The 22,030-nt window shown below is 43.4% G+C and overlaps 1 protein-coding gene across 1 annotated transcript in view; it reads right to left on the reverse strand.

Moving 5' to 3' along the window:
- Positions 1-9,952: 9,952 nt before the first annotated feature.
- DCUN1D4 (defective in cullin neddylation 1 domain containing 4) overlaps positions 9,953-22,030 on the reverse strand; it is a 93,005-nt gene continuing 80,927 nt past the window's right edge. Inside the window, exons 10-11 of the mRNA XM_069744485.1 lie at positions 11,219-11,321; positions 9,953-10,330 (exon numbers count right to left, since the gene is read on the reverse strand). Coding sequence (XP_069600586.1) covers positions 10,275-10,330; positions 11,219-11,321 — 159 coding nt within the window. The 3' untranslated portion in view covers positions 9,953-10,274. The remainder of the gene's footprint in view (positions 10,331-11,218; positions 11,322-22,030) is intronic.

Consider the following 22,030-nt stretch of genomic DNA (forward strand, 5'->3'; position numbering starts at 1 on the left):
ACCACAATTGCAGCCTGTTTTTGCATCTTTGCACTATTGTGATTTTTACTTGCAGTCATGTCCTATGATTTCTAATGATAGTTGTATATATTTATTGTAACAGTGCAATACCTTCATCATTGGCACTTGACCTATTTGTCCAGTTCCCAGGGGGCTTCACCTCTCTTTTTGGGGTTGTCCATTTACTGTTTTTAATGCTTATGTTTTTATGCAACTTTTTCTTGTGGTATGTGTTGTTTGGACTCGTAATAAATTATTCCCAAAATAGTACACTTTGTATTTAGGGTGATCCCCAGTTTTTGGTATGTCTCTTTTCTTCTCATGTCGTATTCTATATTGACATACTCTGGGTAGATCCCCTATTATTATATCTTGTTATTGTTGATGGTACCCTCCACCCCTGCTTTGCATTCCATTATAGAAAACCACAGGGGTAAAAAACGCAGCAAAAACGCACAAAAAACGCTGCGGAACCGCACAAAAAAACGCGACAAATCCTCAAGTGCGTTTTCTGCCAGGAGAGGCAGAATCCGCACCAGAAATTCCTAAGCCCGCAATGTGAGCACATAGCCTTAAAAGGGATTTTGTCAATTGGATCAACCCTCCTCAGCTGTCTGTATGTAGGTCATAAAAAGCTGAATAAAGTGATACCGATATTTGTGATCAGATGTCTTATTCCAGAGGGAGATCCATGTTTTTCTTGTATGTAAATGAGCTGTTCAGATCTATGGGCCAGACACTGATCTGCATGAGAATCTGCATCCCGAGATTATAAATAAAAGGAGACGTCAGCAGTGTGAGACATGCAATGGCACAGAAGAGTAGAGCTCAACGTGGTCGCATAACAAACACGTTATCAGCTGCAGCTCTTAGACCTCCGCTGCATTGCAACACTGGCTGCCTCTGAGATGGAAGCTGAAGCACAGAGAAACCTGCAGATGGGTCAGTTATAATCACACACAGCTCTGCAGTGAGAGCAGAGAGCAGCCATCACACTGGTAACTCCTCCTTTTAGTTAAAATGAGTTCTGGAGGCAGATTCTCAGGGAGATTTATGTCCAGCCCATAGATCTTAACAGCTCCTTTACATATAAGAAAACATGAATTTCTCTTTAATAAGATATCATGTCGCAGATATCAAGGCATCACGTTATTCCACTTCCTATGTCCTACATGTCCATATAGATGGATTAGGAGGGTTGATCCTACTGACAGATGCCCTTCAATATAGTTACCAATGTAAACAGGGCTACAGGTAGGTATATAGAATATAAAACAACTTATTAAAGTTTTTGCCAGAGGAAGCTGCGGCAGCGGGAACGGGCAGCTTAAAATTAAACATATCCAATCCTTCTTTACCATCGCATCTGACTTCGGAGGTTACAGGACCCTTATAGACATTAGTCAGCTAATCATGCCAAAATAGTCAGTTTTATGTCCATGGTCTCGATATATTCTCTAACCTGTAACAGGTAAAGCATCTGCAGAGTGAACTCTAGTTATGTTAGTTGTAAAGATCCCTATAGGCAGACCAGCAATTGGTACTAAACGAGCGCTGATCGGTAAATATTTACTAATAGGCGATAATTTAATAGCTGGATTACATAGCGGTAAACGATGCGCACTGAACGATCTGTAATTGTCCTGTGCACATAACTGCTGAGAATGGCAGCCTGTTTTGCTTACAAAAAGAAAAAAAAAAAAGTGCCACCGAAAACAATCTTTTGTGCAGCACAAAAGATCATTTCACATGCTGAGCAAGCATTTTGCTTGTTCAGCCTCTTTACATTGAAGGATTATTGAGAAACGAGCACTTGTCTGACGATAATCTTTCAGTGTAAATGCACCTCTAAGGGAATCTGTCAGCTGATACTTGCTGCCTATGGTTTAGATCACAGCAATGTATGTTAGTCTCTGAATATACTTTTAATAGCCGCGGGAGACCAAGCCGCGCTATTGACTAGTCATACAAGCAGGTCCCCGGTGGCTTCTCCCCGCCCGCTGAGTGATTGATAGGTCTATGCCTAGACACGCATACAGGCAGAGGCTTGCCGTTACGGTTGATGGTCGGGGAGAAGCGACTGGGGACCCGCTTGTATGACTAGTCAATAGCAAGGCTCGGTCTCCCGCGACTATTAAAAGTATGTTCTTCTCTGAAGCACTGCACATGGTTGTGATCTGACAGTTAGTGGCTGATACATGCTGCCCACGGTTTAGGCAGCATGTATAAGCTGACAGATTCCCTTTATGAACAGGTTTGCACAGAGATAAAGCCACAAGAGCTTACAGTAGCTCTACTCATATCCTAGGGAGCAACCATTTCTGATCTCCGTCCGTATCAGTGATGAGAGAGTGTACTCGTTGCTCGGGTGACCTCCGAGTATTTATGACTGCTCGGAGATTTAGTTTTCATCCCGGCAGCTGAATGATTTACAGCTAGTAGCCAGCCTAAGTACATGTGGGGGTTGCCTGGTTTCTAGGGAATCCCCATATGTAATCAAGCAGGCTAGTAGCTGTAAATCATTCAGCTGCCGGATGAAAACAAAAGGTACCTTCACACAACGATTTCGTTAACGATATCTTTGCAAAGTCACGCTTTTTGTGACATAGCAACGATCCTGCTAACGCTCTCGTTATGTGTGACAGCGACCAACGATCAGGCCCCTGCTGGGAGATCGTTGGTCGCTGGGGAATGATCAGGACCTTTTTTTGGTCGCTGATCACCCACTGTCATCGCTGGATCGGCGTGTGTGACGCCGATCCAGCGATGTGTTCACTTGTAACCAGGGTAAATATCGGGTTACTAAGCGCAGGGCCGCGCTTAGTAACCCGATATTTACCCTGGTTACCATTGTAAAAGTAAAAAAAACAAACAAAAAAAAAAAAAACAGTACACACTCACATTCCGATGTCTGTCACGTCCCCCGCCGTCAGCTTCCCTGCACTGACTGTCAGCGCCGGCCGTAAAGCAGAGCACAGCGGTGACGTCACCGCTGTGCTCTGCTTTACGGCCGGCGCTGACACAGTCAGTGCGGGAAGCTGCAGCGATATAGACAACGAGCCGATCGCTGCAGCGTCGCTGTTTAGGTCGCTGTAGAGACGTCAAACACAGCAGCTCCAGAACGATGCAGGAGCGATCCTGTGACGTAACGGCGACTCACTTATCGTTGTAGCTGGTTGTTAGCTCCATGTAAAACATTGCTGGCATCGTTGCTTTTGCTGTCAAACACGACGATACACGCCGACCTGACGACGAAATAAAGTTCTGGACTTCTAGCTCCGACCAGCGATGGCACAGCGGGATCCAGATCGCTGCTGCGTGTAAAACACAACGAGACCGCTATCCAGGACGCTGCAATGTCACGGATCGTTGTCATTCTCGTTGTAAAGTTGCTGAGTGTGAAGGTACCTTAAGAACAAGCCGAGCAAAATGCTTTATCATAAGGTGAAATTATCTTTTGTGCAGCATCACAGATCATCATCCTTTCTCAATGCACACCGTTAACTTTACTCTGCCTGTGTATAGAGGCAGTTAAACGCCAAATCAGTAAGTTTACAAATCAGTGGTCGTATTGTACCGCCATGTAAACTGACTTTTAGAAACCCTGTCTTCTGATCACAATCGGAGATAATTTACAAGATTCATGGTCAACTGCAGCCCCCTCCCCACTCATGGATTTCATTGCCTATAGTCATGGTCAACTGCACCCCCCCTCCCCACTCAAACTTCATTGCCAATAGCTTCCATAGAATCTGAAGATTGAATCTAGCACATGATGAAGATTACACCAATGTGCTAGATCAGTGGTCCCCAACTCCAGGCCTCGAGGGCCGCCAACAGTGCAGGTTTTCAGGATTTCCTTAGTATTGCACAGGGGTTGGAATCATCACCTGTGCAGATGATCACATCACCACCGATGAAATACTAAAGAAATCCTGAAAACCTGCACTGTTGGCGGCCCTCGAGGCCTGGAGTTGGGGACCCCTGTGCTAGATTCAATCTATGTTAATCTTAATTTTTGGATGTGTTCTTCTATTAAATGCCTTTTGGTGGCAACTGCATTGTCACTGAAGGAGACAGTATTTTCCTGGGTATTTCATGAAGTTCTATCACCAAAATGGCCATTGCATTTTACATTTATGATTCATTGCTTTGATGTACAAATAAATAAGATGAAAACGATTTATGCGTGAAAAAATTCTAAAGACTCTATAAATTAAATGTTGCTATGCTGTTCGTAAAATGCCAGCAGAGAACATGTGGAAGACAGATCACTCTAGCCTGGTGGCACTGTGCAGTCGGGAGCAGAACCATCCTAGGCTAGGTGCACACCGAGTTTGTTTCACTTAGCATACAGTATGGTGACCCCACGGTACAATATGTGCTAAACAGTTTAACTGTATAGGAAAAAACAGCAGATTGAGCGTTCCTATACAGAAACGCACTGCAAAGATACATATGGAGTACAGGTTTCTTTACAGTGGGTCCATAAGGTGGACGGATGCAAAGGCATCCAGCCTGACAGTGGCCATCGACAGACTCACACCTCGTATGCACCCGACAACAGCCACAAACATACTTTGTGCCCAGCCTTAAAAGGGTTGTCCCTTTACAATAGATGACCTATTCTTGCGATAGGTCACAAATATAAGATTGGTGGGGGTTCAACACTTGGCTCCCCCACCAATCAGCTGTGGAAGCTCCTTTCAATATGTTTACATTTGGCCTGAGTTTGTAACAGCTAATTAGTGGGGGTGCCAGGTATAGGACCCCCCCACTGACTTGGCATTAATGACCTATTGAAAAGATAGGTCATCAATATTATTATGACCGCACAATCCTTTAACAAACCAATAAGTCTTAGAAGTCTTCAGAAACAAGTAAATGGCAATAGGAGGCCCTTTAAATTTAGCTGAATATTTTTGCTTGTTTGTTGTTTTGTCAATGCAAATACATTTTCAATTTTAATACCGCATCAGTTCTAGTTACTCAGTATTGGAATTAATTATAACAATGACGTAAAAAAAAAAAAAAACAACCCCCCCCCCCCCAAAAAAAAAAAATCAAATACTTAAACAATGTGTTTATCGGTTACCATGTAGCTTCAAGCCTAAAGGGAACCAGTTCAAGCTGTCCAAACCTCAAGAAGCACAAAACCTCAAGAAAGTTACAAAGAGATAGGTTTTATTCTGCAATGCTTCTGTGCATCCTAAAAAAAAAGTTTAAGGGTGCAGTCAGACGGCAATATTACTCGTGCTAGGATCACATTGCAATCCTTGGACACGTCGTTGGCTCTCCTTACTGAAGTGAGACTGAATGTATTTCTACACAGCGGTCACGCTCCTGTCAGGAGAGCTGACAGCCAGTCTGAGGAATTGCGATAAGATCCTTGCGCGAGTAATACGGCCCTCTGACTTCACCCTAAAAAGGAGCTGGACACCGAGAGAAGCATCCAGCACCCGACTCCGCTAGATCAACCGATCACACCTGATATTCAAAAAAGATCTGTAAATCAAGTCAGGCCAGGTTGGGTGTGGTTAAGAGAGGACCACCTAAGGGCCACTTCTCCCTCTCCCTGTAGATTTTGAAACTTGTACAACAAAGAAATGTTTCCCGAAAACAATCTTTTTTCCCCACCAGGGTAGATTTAGACTAGACCGTCAAATTTATCACTGAGGCTCTAGTCTAAGTATACACCACCAATTATTTAATGAGCCAAAAATTTGTACCAATATTTCGTCTGCAGTACATTTAAGTCCACACCCCATCGTCCGTATTTAAAGCACGTCATAAAAGTGGTGCTGGGAACATTTCTGACTGGTTTCCCTTTAACCTGGAACACAATAATCTGACATTTCCACAGGGTAGCATTTGTAACGTCCTTTGTTAGAGACTAGGTATCACGGGGTTGGTGTGACTGGCCAGATAGTAACCATGTGCTCATAACCATCACCAATGAAAAAAAAAAAGTTGCCGAGTTGCATTTTGCTCAGTCTGGACAATCATTTCCTGCTAATCTGGATGTTCACCAGGTTAACCAGGTAATTACTGTATATACTCGTGTATAAGCCGAGATTTTCAGCACTTTTTTTGTGCTGAAAGCACTCCTCTCGGCTTATACACAAGTCATTGCCGGTGGGGGAGGGGAGGGTTTGCAGAAGACATCATATTCACCCTCCTGGTATCATCGCTGCATATCAGTCCCTGCATCTCGGGTGCTGGCATCTCTCTTCCTGTCATCCTTCCTGTGTTCAGCGGTCACGTGGTACCGCTCACTAAAGTAATGAATATGCACGCGTCTCCACTACCATAGGCGTGGAGCGCATATTCATTACTTTAATGAGTGGTATCACTGACTGCTCAGCACAGGAAGGAAGACAGAGAGAGATGTCGGCGCCCGAGATTCAGGGACTGATATGCAGCCCCAGGATGGTGAGTAGGACTGGGGGAGGGTGAGCCATGTGATCTTCACCTGTCCCCGTTCCAATGCTGCGCTGTGTCTTCATGGTCCTCTGTCTGTGATGTTCAGGTCAGAGGCCGCGATGACTGGGTTAGTGCACGCCCTCTGCCTGAACAGTCAATGCACAGAGCCGGCGACACTGAGGAGCAGCTGGCAGCGACGAGAGGTATGTAATTTTTTTTTGTAAATCGCAGCAGCATTATATGGGGCATATTTTTGTATGGAGCATCTTATGGGGCCATCATTAACCTTTGTGCAGCATTATATGGGGCATATTTTTCTATGGAGCATCTTATGAGGCCATCATTAACATTTATGGAGCATTATATGGGGCATATTTTAATATGAAGCATCTTATGGGGCCATCATTAACCTTTATCGAGCATTATATGGGGCATATTTTAATCTGGAACATCTTATGGGGCCATCATTAACCTTTATGGAGCATTATATGGGGGCATATTTTTGTATAGAGCATCTTATGGGGCTCCTGATTCAATATGGATATTCAAAAACATTTAACCTACTGATGTCTCAATTAATTTTACTTTTATTGGTATCTACCGTATTTTTATGTTTGAAATTTACCAGTAGCTGCTGCATTTTCCACCCCAGGCTTATACTCGAGTCAATACATTTTCCCAGTTTTTTGTTGCAAAATTAGGGGTCTCGGCTTATACTCGGGTCGGCTTATACTCGAGTATATACGGTAAATATTAAAAGGGAACCTGTCACATGAAAAAAAACAAAAAAACACCATTAACCTCCAGGTCAATCGCGTTCTGAACCTGTCCAACACCCGCACAAGTTCATTTGCTTCCAACAGCGGGGCTCTAAATGCAGGAGCTGGGCAGATTCATGCTATGAACCTGCAGGTTAATGACCTTTTTTCACATGACAGGTTCCTTTTAAAATCACAGCATAGAGGTTTCTAGCTAGTATAGTCTCTGGGAGTCTACTCACCAGCTAAATGAACATGCAGGATCAGCTCCACTTTCCTATGTCTTTGGCTAGCTATCGAAATGATATATTTCTTATAAATCCAAAAGCTGAATAAATGGTTAGCTCATGAAATGGCTCCTTTAGGCTACGTTCACATTTGCGTTGTGCGGTGCTGCGTCGGCAACGCACAACGCAAACAAGAACGCATGCAAAACGCATCATTTTGTGACGCATGCGTCTTTTTTTGGCAGGATTTTGGCTGCAAAAAAATGCAACTTGCCGCGTTCTCTGCGCCCTGACGCTTGCGCCAAAAAAACGCAAGACAACGCATGTCCATGCGCCCCCATGTTAAATATAGGGGCGCATGACGCATGCGTCGCCGCGGCTGCGCCCGACGCAGCCCCGCAAAACGCTAATGTGAACGTAGCCTTAAAAGGTAATATGGACTAAACAACTAATGACCTATGCACATGATCGCTTCCATCAGGCGGCAGGATATCTTACATATGGAGCTGGTATTTACAGAACTAATTACCACAGCTCCACATATTTAATGGCTGCGGCAGTTTAGCTCCAATTCAAGTGAATATCTGCTTTGGGAGCGGACAGATGTAAGCAATCGGCTAATCAGAGGGAGTGTTGAGCCTAGATTGGTCTCATATTGATGAACTATGTAACAGTGTTAAGACCCCCTATATACATTAGTCTATAATGTCGGCCGAGCCGACAGACGGGTTGAGCCAATGGTCTAACGTGTACGAGGGCACCAGCCGACGGATTGTTTGGGGGAATGTTGACCGCACATCTGAGTACTGACTATTGTGCTCTAGGAGCTAAGCCACCATCAGAAATGACAGCCAGCAGCTTTCTCATAGAGAACACAGGAGTGCTTGGCTGAACCACCACTCCAGGGTATGGGAGAATATGGTATCGGCTGAGATGGTTGTAAGCCAAACAATCGGTCGAAGCATCGTTCAGCAGACAGCCACCTAATGTGTATGACCAGCCTTCATCCTGGAAAACTTCTTAATGTGTATGCAAAGAGCAAGAGCACTTTTTACAGGTCGTCAGAAAAGACAAGTCACTAATTGCACAGAACAAAGCTACAGGGTTCCCCATATCCAAAGGTCTACAGATTCAGTGTCATAATGTGCCACAGTGCAATAATTCATTAAGTTGGGAACACAAGCTGTTGTGACACAGGGCATTTATGGTAAAAAAACAAAAAGTACAATACAAAGAAATCCTGAATTCATTCTTAAGACCGAATCGTAAAAGATTTCCTAAATTGGATGGTTTCACAAAATGGAAATGAGGGCAGAGGAATATAACAGGAAGATCCTTCTGTATGACACACAGCAAAGTCAGAGCTGTTCCCCCTCTATGTACTATGTGGTTGATCATGTGATTGGCTGCCGGCCGTACAATACAATGTTTTCTGCAAGGGCCATTGCAGGAGACATGCAAGACCTCCTTGTTCACACTCTTTCTTATCCGTGTGTTGCCCATTTTAATAAAAGATAGCACACAATCCCAAACAATTCAATGGAGATATTCTTACACGATAAGGTCTTAAAACTGTAGATCAGAATTGTAGTATATTCATCTCTGTTAAAAAAATGGATGACACAAAAACCGAAATGTTTGCATGAATAAGGCCTTCATGAGACATTCAGGCAAATCTGTGTAACACGTAATATGGCAGCTAGAAGGAAAAGGCCACTTGTAGCAGCCACAAGAAACAGATATATGGTTTTACTGCAAAATGTGTTTTGTTTCAAACTTATTGTTAATGTCGCACAATTTTGCAGGTGAACAGTAGTTTTACCCACACCATACTTGGCCATTAATATTCAGGGGGTCTTCTGTGACTTGGATATTGATGGTCTATCCTTAGCATAATCAAAGCCAGAAGGGTGGGGGTGCGACATCCGGCAACACCACAGATCAGCTGCTCCCGATGCCGCCTGGATATGCTTACTGTAGAAAATATCCAAATTCATTAGAACAGAAGCAGACGTGCCAGGGCCACAGCTACTAGAGTAGACCGCCGTCCAGCTCCACAACTGAGCCCATCCGGCCACATCCAAGGACAGGCCATCAATATTAAAGTAACAGCCACTTTCATTTTTACGTCCACTTCGATTTGAAGTAAAACTATGTCAGAGTGGCCCTTCCTGTATTTCAGACCCGTCTCAGTAGCCGCTACATGTAGCCTTAGCTTTAATATTCCTGCACAGTTTTCCAGAAAATGTGCCCACTTCAGCAGTGAGACTATCCCTGCCCCATGTATCGGTGCCACACACGGCCTACTTAATCCTATTCAACAATTTTCCTTCCGCGACATATGTCTCGTGTACATAAAGTTATATTTGTTAATTGAAGAGAATTTAAGGACTTCGGAGGGAAAGGTTTCTAACATATGAAGAGACTGATCGACATTCTAACAACTTAAGATTTTTTTCCTCTTAAGGAAAACTGGAAGAAAATAAAAATGAAACCAAAATATGGCAGAACGCTATTCGTACAATGTCGTGTGAGCAACCAAAAAAGGTTTAAAACATAAGCATTTATGTACAAGCATATACAAAAAAAAATGAACAGCAATATACACATTATCACAGTGAGGACATTGGCATATTCACCAATCTGTAGTGTGAATACGAACTGCAAAGCAGCCTGTAAAGAGTACAGTGCTACACGGAAAGCCAGGCCTGTCGAACAGCTAACACACCGGGATGGGGGGACCCGGCGGGAGGGGTATACTGTGCAAATAAGCAACATGCATTTGATACAAACAGCAATTTGTGGCTAATGGTTGACGCAAGTGTGCTAACAATGGACTCTTCAGCTGCAATGCATAGTGGATCTGTTATGGCACCCGCTTTTCTTTATACCATTCCACAAACTCATCCAACAATACTGGCCCTGTGGGGAAAAACAACAGCTCATTAAAATTCATTGTAAGATATTAAAACACCATGTAGACCTTTTGTTTGTTTTTTTGGGTGCATTATATAAAAAAAATAAAAATGTATAATTTGTTTTAGCTTGAATCCTGTAGCATGCATGAATTAAGATACACTGCAAGCTGCTCAATCCAGCTCAGTGTAAATCACAAGGGTCCACACTCTTTCTGCTCCTTCCGTCTTGGTTTCTCCCATCTGTTGAATGCTCACCTAAGCTTAATTCATACAACAAGAATTCAGTTTAGAAGATACGAGGGATTGGAGGCCCACCTACCCATGGCCGCCAACAGGCTGAGTGCTGAAATGTCTGGAGCATACAGTTGAATGGATCCTTTCAGCCTCCATATCACAAAATACTGATTAATTAAAAAATGTATGCCGCTTTCACAAATGCAGCATTCACGGCCCGAATATAGACCATGATATCTGGACTGGCAACGGGTTGCCTGACATACCCAAGAGGTTCATAGGCCTCCGTGTCTGTTGGGTTTCGGTCAGGAGACCTGTAGTTGGTCCGGACATTGCAGCCCATACTCTGATAGTTATTGTTGGGCATGTGAAACTGGTTTTACGGGCTGGAAGGAGATCATCTAAGAAATTATAGCCTGCAGACTGCACTTAGTTAAATTCCATTCCTCACTTAAAAAAATATCCTCTGCAGATAAAGCTACTGAGGTATCAACATGATAATAACGAGGAGAAAATTATTTGATTACTCTAAACAGAATTTGCCAGGTCTAATCCAAAACTGACCTGATAAAACAGAGATAGGCGATCACTTATAATGGAGGAAAAACCACAACAACTACTAATACGATCAGGAATAAGAAGACAGTCATGTACTCACAAGCCCCATCCTCGTCGTAGTTGCTGAGGTCCAGGTTAATTGTGCGGCTGAACTCTAGAACATTGCACCATTGGTCCTTGTTAATAACTTTGTATTTTGATTGCTGAAAACAAAAATTGATCATTAAGCCAGTGACCATGTCAGGTAACATGTATTATATGCGGCAAAACAGACAAGACCGGCGAGTGCTAGTAACACGGATAATATGAAGGATGACGGACAAGAGCTGGTCTCAAGGGATAACACGAATAATATGAGGTCTGTACTTAATTTTATTTTTTTTCTTAAGAAAATGTCAGGAGAAAAGGAAGTAAATCGCTGGCTTTAGCCACAGTGCTATCCTCGATGACATGAGTAATTCCTGATCACCCATTTCCTAACTGAAGTCCTACATTCTATGATCAGATTTTGCTGAGCAGTCCTGTAAGCATAGTGACAATTCGTATATCTCTGGTCTGTGCTCCTGAACACTGGCCTAGGTCATGAACGTTCATTGGGTATTAGACGTATCCATCTTTTCTATCAAGTCTCAGAGTTCACAGGCACAACTGGACACAGTACTTGAGCTCGAAATCTTGGTTCATGGAAGCATAGCAATGCAAGCAAGAATTGCTACAGGCATGTCACTGGGGACAAAGCGACCATTGATTCTCCCATGTTTGCGTGACATTTCGGCACTGGATGAGCCTTTCTCAAGCCGCTTAATAGTCACAGCATTTATGGTTACATAGATGTCGGCGCTCACGTTTCCGGTTGTTGATAACGATAACTCGAAAATGCCAATGTAACCGCAGATAATCCCCATTCCCCACTCTCAACCAAGGAAGCTGAGATTCTGCAGACTTCACACGATACAAAGCTAGTTTGGCTGCTTGTGTGATAGATATTGACACCATTTTTTCAACTTTTTTTTTACATTTTTTTTTATTTCCTTTGACAAGAGTTTGCAATTTATGATTTTTTTTTAAAGCTTGTTTTTTCTTTTACTCTAACATCTAAAGAGTAACTTTATTTTTTTTTTTTTCTTCCATTAGGAATTTTATCCAGCATGAAAGATATGAAACTTTGCATCCTCCTGTCTGCAGCCAACGTGGGCCAGGTCAGGTTCATTAAAGGGAACCAGGCGTGGATCCCACAGGACTTGTCCGTACCTTTGGCTGAATGGAGAAGCATACTAGTCAAATCCAGCCATTGTTAAACTCAATTGCAGTTTGTTTGTTCTATTTTCCATTCCCAATCTTATGGGGCCTCCCCAAATAATAAAAAAAACAAAGCATAAACACAAAACCACCTCACAAAAACAGTGTTGGCTACCTCCTCTTCCTCCTGAGTCAAGATTTTTTTTTTTTAATTCTTTGTTAATATAAAGGGGCTTTTCCCCATGAAGTAAGTTCATTTTAATCAATAGATGTTGGAATAATAATTTCCACAATTGTATGCGTTTAAAAATAAAAATAAATGTTCCTGTGCGGAGATAATCTTATAAATGTGCCTCTGCTGTGTACTGTGTAATGGCCGTGTCTGACCGTGTAGAAACAGTCTGATCTTACCACAGAATCTGGGCAGGAGGACGGCAATCAGCGGCCGGGAGGAGGGATAGATGTCTCAGCAAGGACGCCTACGGGGCAGGATTTACATAGCGTGTGGGAGAGTTTCAAAAGCTTTTTGGGGGTTATACATGGGGAATCGGGGGGTTATATACACCCCTTTATGGAATGCAGCACAGGCGCTGATTAAGGTGCTAGTCTTAGTTCACACATGAAAAAAAACTTGTGACAGGTTCCCTTTAACAGGCTCAGACTGGTGAAACGTTCTCTTTGAAGTCTACATTCACACATCTGCTTCAAGTTTTTTTTTTTTTTTTTTTTTTATACCAATCAAAAAACAGATCAATTTCCTCTCGTGTTATGAGTTTTGCATTATAATTTTACAATCTGAAATAGGTAAACTGTTTTGTTTTCCCCCAGAGACAATTTGCAAGGGATCATTTAAAAATGCATGTAAAACAGATGTCTTCCTGTTTTGACTTTAGCTCAGACTTACCTTTGGGTAGGTCATGAATGTCTGACCAGCCGGGGTCCAACAACCCCGCCGATCATCTGTTATCAGTGGTGGCCGCCAGCTGGAAGTACTCACTTACCGAGTTGCTCCTTCTACTTGTAGTGGCCGGGGCTTGGTACTGCACATCCGCTTCCTATTCAAATCAATAGGGGGCAAATGCGCAGAACCCTGAACCAGCCGGTACAAGTGGACGGCCAGCTCTGTGAGTACTTACAGTAGCCGCCAATGAAAACAGCTGATCAGCAGGGTGCCGGACATTAAAGACCTATCATATAATATCAATATTATAGTGGACAACCTCTTTAAATAGCCAAGTATCAGCCACAAAATAAATGAGAACAGGAAATGCAGAGTTTGAATGTAGATAAATGTAAGGTTAGGCACTCGAGCAGAGGAAAAATATTAGTATAATTATGTACTAAACTGTAAACCTCTGTAAGGGTGGTTTCACACTTGCGTTTTTGTCTGCAGCGTTTTTTTTCAAAAAAACGCATGCGTTTTTTTTTCCTATCTTTAACATTGAAAACGCATGCATTTTTTTTGTGTACGCGTTTGGTCGCGTTTTTTGACGCATGCGTTTTTTTACTGCATGCGTTCATTTTCTGAAATGCTACTTGTAGTATTTTTAGAAGCGTTTTTTGGACCAAAAAAAAACGCATGCGTTTTCATGCGTTTTTTTTGGGTCGAAAAATACATTGGAGTGAATGGGGACGCATGCGTTTTTTGAAGCATGCGTTTTTTGCGGTAAAAAACGCATGCGTTTTTTTATTAAAAAACCAGAAAACACACTGATATGCCACCCCCCAACATAAAGGTGATAAAGGGAACCTAACCCTACCCCTAACCCTACCCCTAAGGGATCCTAACCCTAATCCCTTTATGGTTAGGGTTAGGGGTAGGGTTAGGATCCCTTGGTTAGGGGTAGGGGTAGGGTTAGGGGTAGGGTTAGGATCCCTTAGGGTTAGGGGTAGGGTTAGGATCCCTTAGGGTTAGGGGTAGGGTTAGGATCCCTTAGGGTTAGGGTTAGGGTTAGGATCCCTTAGGGTTAGGGTTAGGGGTAGGATCCCTTTAGGGTTAGGGTTATGATCCCTACCCCTAACCCCAACTGTTTCTGTTTATAGTGGGTTTTTTACTTTATTTTGATGATTGGCAGCTGTCACACATTTCTCAGCATGCATTTAAAAAACGCAAACGCATGTAAACGCGTCAAAACGCCGCGTTTTTTTCACCACATGCAAAAACGCATGCGTCAAAAAAACGCAGCGTTTACACGCGTTTACATGCGTTTCTTCACCATGCGTTTTTTTTGCGTTTTTTTACCGCAAAAACGCACCCCAAAAAACGCCAATGTGAAACCAGCCTAAAACGGATGCTGAAAGACTTGGGTGCATGGGTGGACAGCAAACTCTGCTTTAGTAATCAGTGTCAGGCAGCTGCTGTCAAGGCAAATAAAATAATGGTTTGCATTAAGAGACACAGATGCTCATGACAAGAACTTAGCTTGGTCTCTACACAAGCCACTAGTGCGGCCACACTTAGAATACTGCATACAATTTTGGTCTCTGATGTATAAGGAGATGTGACTGATCTAGAGCGGATGCAGAGAAGAGCGACCAGAATGGGTGGACTGCAATATCAAGAAAGGTTGTCAAACTTGGGGTTATTCAGTTTGGAAAAAAGAAGGCTTAGGGTACTTTCACACTAGCGTTTTTTTTTAAATCCGTCACAATGCGTCGTTTTGCAGGAAAAACGCATCCTGCAAAAGTGCTTGCAGGATGCGTTTTTTCCCCATAGACTTCTATTGGCGACGCATTTGCGACGGATTTGCACACTTCGCATCCGTCTTGCGACGGATGCGTCGTGCTTTGGCGGACCGTCGGGAAAAAAAAAACCCTACATGTAACGTTTTTTTTCTCCCGACGGACCGCTTTTTCCGACCGCGCATGCGCGGCCGGAACTCCGCCCCCACCTCCCCGCACCTTACAATGGGGCAGCGGATGCGCCGGAAAAATGCATCCGCTGCACCCATTGTGCAAAGCGTTAAACGCTAGCGTCGGAATCTCTCCCCGACGCATTGCGACGGGGAGATTCCGACGCTAGTGTGAAAGAAGCCTTAGGGTGATTTTATTACAATATACAAATATATGAGGAGACAGCACAGAGACCTTTCTATTGATTAGTGTACTCGTTGCTCGGGTTTTCCAGAGCACGCTCAGGGGTCCTCCGAGTATTTGTTAGTGTTCGGAGATTTAGTTTTCATCACGGCAGCTGAATGATTTACAGCTATTAGACAGGCTGAGTACATGTGGGGGTTGCCTGATTGCTAGGGAATCCCCAAATGTAATCAAACAGGCTAATAGCTGTAAATCATGCTGCTGAGGCAATGAAAACTAAATCTCCGAGCAGTCAAACACTCGGAGACCACCCGAGCGTGCTCTGGAAAACCCGAGCAACGAGTATACTCGCTCATCACCACTAATGATCTTTTAACACCTAAGCCTGCGACAGGGACAAGGGGGCATCCTCTACGTCTGGAGGAAAGAAGGTTTAATCATAATCAGATGCAGATTCTTTACTGTACGAGGAGTGAGACTATGAAACTCTCTGCCACATGACATTATAATGGTTGATCCACTATTAAAAAGTTCCAAGAAAGATCTGGATGCTTTTCTTGATAAATACAATATTACAGGTTATTTCAACCTATGTAACTATATAGATTCTGTGATGGTGCGTTGATATAGGGAATGAGTCTGATTGCCGTATGGGGTAGTGAAGGAATTTTTCCCCTAATGTGAAGTCCATAGAGTTCAACCCAAGTCTATTTTCAACCTTAACCTCTTCACAATATGCGCTGTACTAGTACTGCGCATGTCGTGTCTCCCCCTTTGATGTCGGCTCCGGCGCTGAGCCCACATCAAAGCCGCGACATGTCAGCTGTTTTGAACAGCTGACATGTGCGCGCCATAGCGGCAGGTGGAATCGCGATCCACCCGCCGCTATTAACTAGTTAAATGCCGCTATCAAACTGACAGCAGCATTTAACTACCGCTTCCGGCCATCGAACCGGAAAAGCGCACATGATCGGGGGTCAGCGATGCGTCGGCATAACAACCAGAGGCCTATTGAAGACCTCTATGGTTGTTGATGCCGGATTGCTATGCTACAATGCTGTAATTCAGCTACATAGGAGAGATGAGAGCATCGCTTCGATGTAGCAGAGCCGATCAGGCTATGCCAGCTTATAGCCTCCCATGGGAAAAGAAATGTTTTAAAAAATATGAAAGAAAAAAAAAAATTATATATATACTGTATGTATATATATATATATATATATATATATATATATATATATATATATATATATATATATATATATATATATATATATATATATATATATATATATATATACACACACATATACAGTATATATATACACATACACAGTACAGCGCAAAAGTTTGGACACACCTCATTTAAAAAAATTTCTGTATAGTTTCATGACTATGAAAATTGTACATTCACACTGAGGGCATTAAAACTATGAATGAACACATGTGGAAATATATACTTAACAAAAAAGTGTGAAACAAACTGAAATTATGACTTATATTCTAGGTTCTTCAAGGTAGCCACCTTTTGCTTTGATGACTGCTTTGCAAACTCTTGGCATTCTCTTGATGAGCTTCAAGAGGTAGTCACCGGGAATGGTTTTCACTTCACAGGTGTGCCCTGTCAGGTTTAATAAGTGGGATTTCTTGCCTTATAAATGGGGTTGGGACCATCAGTTGTGTTGTGCGGAAGTCTGCTGGATACACAGCTGATAGTCCTACTGAATAGACTGTTAGAATTTGTATTATGGCAAGAAAAAAGCAGCTAAGGCTACGTTCACATTTGCGGCGCGTCGGGCGCAACCGCGGCGACGCATGCGCCATGCGCCCCTATATTTAACATGAGGGGCGCATGGACATGCGTTTTGTGACGCATGCGTTTTTTGGGCGCAAGCGTCAGGGCGCAGAGGACGCAGCTTGTTGCATTTTTTTTTTGCGCTATAAAAATGAACGCATGCGTCACAAAACGCAGCGTTTTGCATGCGTTGTGTGTTGCGTCGCTGACGCAGCACACAACAACGCAAATGTGAACGTAGCCCAAGTAAAGAAAAACGAGTGGCCATCATTACTTTAAGAAATGAAGGTCAGTCAGTCCGAAAAAAATAAATGGGAAAACTTTGAAAGTGTCACCAAGTGCAGTTGCAAAAACCATCAAGGAAGACCAAGAGTCACCTCTGCTTCTGAGGATAAGTTTATCAGAGTCACCAGCCTCAGAAATCGCAGGTTAAAGGTACCGTCACACTTCGCGACGCTGCAGCGATACCGACAACGATCCGGATCGCTGCAGCATCGCTGTTTGGTCGCTGGAGAGCTGTCACACAGACCGCTCTCCAGCGACCAACGAAGCCGGTAACCAGGGTATACATCGGGTAACTAAGCGCAGGGCCGCGCTTAGTAACCCGATGTTTACCCTGGTTACCATCCTAAAAGTAAAAAAAACAAACACTACATACTTACCTACAGCCGTCTGTCCTCCAGCGCTGTGCTCTGCACTCCTCCTGTACTGGCTGTGTGAGCACAGCGGCCGGAAAGCAGAGCGGTGACGTCACCGCTGCGCTTTCCGGCTGACCGGCGCTCACAGCCAGAGCAGGAGGAGTGCAGAGCACAGCGCTGGAGGACAGACGGCTGTAGGTAAGTATGTAGTGTTTGTTTTTTTTACTTTTAGGATGGTAACCAGGGTAAACATCGGGTTACTAAGCGCGGCCCTGCGCTTAGTTACCCGATGTTTACCCTGGTTACCAGTGAAGACATCGCTGAATCGGTGTCACACACGCCGATTCAGCGATGTCTGCGGGGAGTCCAGCGACCAAATAAAGTTCTGGACTTTCTTCCCCGACCAGCGACAGCACAGCAGGGGCCTGATCGCTGCTGCCTGTCACACTGGACGATATTGCTAGCGAGGACGCTGCAACGTCACGGATCGCTAGCGATATCGTCTAGTGTGACGGTACCTTAACAGCAGCTCAGATTAGAGACCAGGTCAATGCCACACAGAATTCAAGCAGCAGACACATCTCTACAACTGTTAAGAGGAGACTTTGTGCAGCAGGTCTTCATGGTAAAATAGCTGCTAGGAAACCACTGCTAAGGACAGGCAACAAGCAGAAGAGACTTGTTTTGGGCTAAAGAACACAAGGAATGGACATTAGACCAGTGGAAATCTGTGCTTTGGTCTGATGGGTCCAAAACTGAAATCTTTGGTTCCAACCACCATGTGTTTGTGCGACGCAGAAAAGGCGAACGGGTGGAATCTACATGCCTGGTTCCCACCGTGAAGCATGGAGGAGGAGGTGTGATGGTGTGGGAGTGCTTTGCTGGTGACACTGTTGGGGATTTATTCAAAATTGAAGGCATACTGAACCAGCATGGCTATCACAGCATCTTGCAGTGGCATGCTATTCCATCCGGTTTGCGTTTAGTTGGACCATCATTTATTTTTCAACAGGACAATGACCCCAAACACACCTCAAGGCTGTGTAAGGGCTATTTGACCAAGAAGGAGAGTGATGGGGTGCTACGCCAGATGACCTGGCCTCCACAGTCACCAGACCTGAACCCAATCGAGATGGTTTGGGGTGATCTGGAGTGAAGGCAAAAGGGCCAACAAATGCTAAGCATCTCTGGGAACTCCTTCAAGATTGCTGGAAGACCATTTCTGGTGACTACCTCTTGAAGCTCATCAAGAGAATGCCAAGAGTGTGCAAAGCAGTCATCAAAGCAAAAGGTGGCTACTTTGAAGAACCTAGAATATAAGACATATTTTCAGTTGTTTCACACTTTTTTGTTAAGTATATAATTCCACATAATTCATAGTTTTGATGCCTTCAGTGTGAATGTACAATTTTCATAGCCATGAAAATACAGAAAAATCTTTAACCCCTTCATGACCTTGGGATTTTTCGTTTTCCAGTGTTCGTTTTTCACTCCCCTCCTTCCCAGAGCCATAACTTTTTTATTTTTCCGTCAATTTGGCCATGTGAGGGCTTATTTTTTGCGGGACGAGTTGTACTTTTGAACGACATCATCATTGGTTTTAGCATGTCATGTACTAGAAAACGGGAAAAAAATTCCAAGCGCAGTGAAATTGCAAAAAAGTCCCACACTTGTTTTTTTGTTTGGCTTTTTTGCTAGATTCACTAAATGCTAAAACTGACCTGACATTATGATTCTCCAGGTCAGTACGAGTTCATTGACACCTAACATGACTAGGTTATTTTTTATCTAAGTGGTGATCTGCTGATCGCTGCTATGTAGCAGAAATGGAGGCGTGCTGTGAGCGCCGACATCAGGGTGGCGCTCACAGCCACCGGTGATCAGTAACCATAGAGGTCTCTAGGACCTCTATGGTTACCATCCTGACGCATCGCCGACCCCCGATCATGTGACGGGGGTCGGCGATGACGGCATTTCCGGCCGGAAGCGGTAGTTAAATGCCGCTGTCTGCGTTTGACAGCGGCATTTAACTAGTTTATAGGTGTGGGCAGATCGCGATTCTGCCCGCGCCTATTACGGGCACATGTCAGCTGTTCAAAACAGCTGACATGTCCCGGCTTTGATGCGGGCTCACCGCGGAGCCCTGCATCAAAGCGGGGCTTCTGACCTCGGACGTACTAACCCGTCCGAGGTCAGAAAGGGGTTAAATGAGAAGGTGTGTCCAAACTTTTGGTCTGTAATAAATTATATACATATATACATACACACACACAGCATCAAATACTACCTCAATGATGTGCAAAGCTTCCCCAACCAATGTTCAAATTGCTTTAAAAATAGAAATAAAAAAGGAATAAAGTGGACTTTATTGCCCAAACGGCGTGGCAACGATTCGGATGCAATATCCTCTCTCAAGCTTGAGAAATTATATTGACCTTAATGACCTGGCCGTTTTTTTGCAATTCTGACCAGTGTCCCTTTATGAGGTAATAACTCAGGAACACTTCAACGAATCCTAGCGGTTCTGAGATTGTTTTTTCGTGACATATTGGGCTTCATGTTAGTGGTTAATTTAGGTCAATAACTTTTGTGTTTATTTGTTAAGAAAAAAATGGAAATTTGGCTAAAATTTTGAAAATTTCGCAATTTTCAAATTTTTTATTTTTATTCTGTTAAACAAGAGTTATGTGACACAAAATAGTTAATAAATAACATTTCCCACATGTCTACTTTACATCAGCGCAATTTTGGAAACAAATTTTTTTTTGCTAGGAAGTTATAAGGGTTAAAAGTTGACCAGCGATTTCTCATTTTTACAGCAAAATTTACAAAACCATTTTTTTTTTAGGGAGCACCTCACATTTGAAGTCAGTTTGAGGGGTCTATATGGCTGAAAATACCCAAGTGTGACACCATTCTAAAACCTGCACCCCTCAAGGTACACAAAACCACATTCAAGAAGTTTATTAACCCTTCAGGTGCTTCACAGCAGCAGAAGCAACATGGAAGGAAAAAAATGAACATTTAACTTTTTAGTCACAAAAATGATCTTTTAGCAACAATTTTTTTGTTTTCCCAAGGTTAAAAAGAGAAACTGGACACCAAAAGTTATTGTACAATTTGTCCTGAGTACACTGATACCCCATATGTGGGGGGGGAGGAGACTACTGTTTGGGCGCACGACAGGGCTCGGAAGGGAAGGAGCGCCATTTGACTTTTTCAATGAAAAATTGGCTCCAATCTTTAGCGGACACCATGTCGCGTTTGGAGAGCCCATGTGTGCCTAATCATAGGAGCTCCCGCTCCTCCACATGTGACTCCATTTTGGAAACTAGACCCCCCAAGGAACTTATCTAGATGCATAGTGAGCACTTTGAACCCCCAGGTGCTTCACAAATTGATCCGTAAAAATGAAAAAGTACTTTTTTTTTTTTCACAAAAAATTTCTTTTAGCCTCAATTTGTTCATTTCCACATGGGCAACAGGATAAAATGGATCCTAAAATTTATTGGGCAATTTCTCCTGAGTACACTGATACCTCACATGTGGGGGTAAACCACTGTTTGAGCACACGGCCGGGCTTGGAAGGGAAGGAGCGCCATTTGACTTTTTGAATGATAAATTGGCTCCAATCGTTAGCTGACACCATGTCGCGTTTGGAGAGCCCCTGTGTGCCTAAACATTTGAGCTCCCCCAAATGTGACTCCATTTTGGAAACTAGACCTCCCAAGGAGCTTATCTAGATGTGCGGTGACCACTTTAAACCCCCAAGTGCTTCACAGAAGTTTATAAGGCAGAGCCGTAAAAATAAAAAATAATTTTTCTTTCCTCAAAAATTTTTTAGCCCACAATTTTTTATTCTCACAAGAGTAACAGGAGAAATTGGACCCCAAAAGTTGTTGTCCAGTTTGTCCTGAGTACGCGGATACCCCATATGAGGGGGTAAACTACTGATTGGGCACACGTCGGGGCTCGGAAGGGAAGTAGTGGCGTTTTGAAATGCAGACTTTGATGGACTTCGGGCATCACGTTGCATTTGCAGAGCCCCTGATGTGCCTAAACAGTAAACCCCCCCCACAAGTAACCCTATTTTGGAAACTAGACCCCCAAAAGGAACTTATCTGGATATGTGGTGAGCACTTTGAACCCCCACGTGCTTCACAGAAGTTTATAATGCAGAGCCGTGAAAATAAAAAAATAATTT

The sequence above is a fragment of the Ranitomeya imitator genome, chromosome 1 (assembly GCF_032444005.1).
Source record: "Ranitomeya imitator isolate aRanImi1 chromosome 1, aRanImi1.pri, whole genome shotgun sequence".
NCBI lineage: Eukaryota > Metazoa > Chordata > Amphibia > Anura > Dendrobatidae > Ranitomeya > Ranitomeya imitator.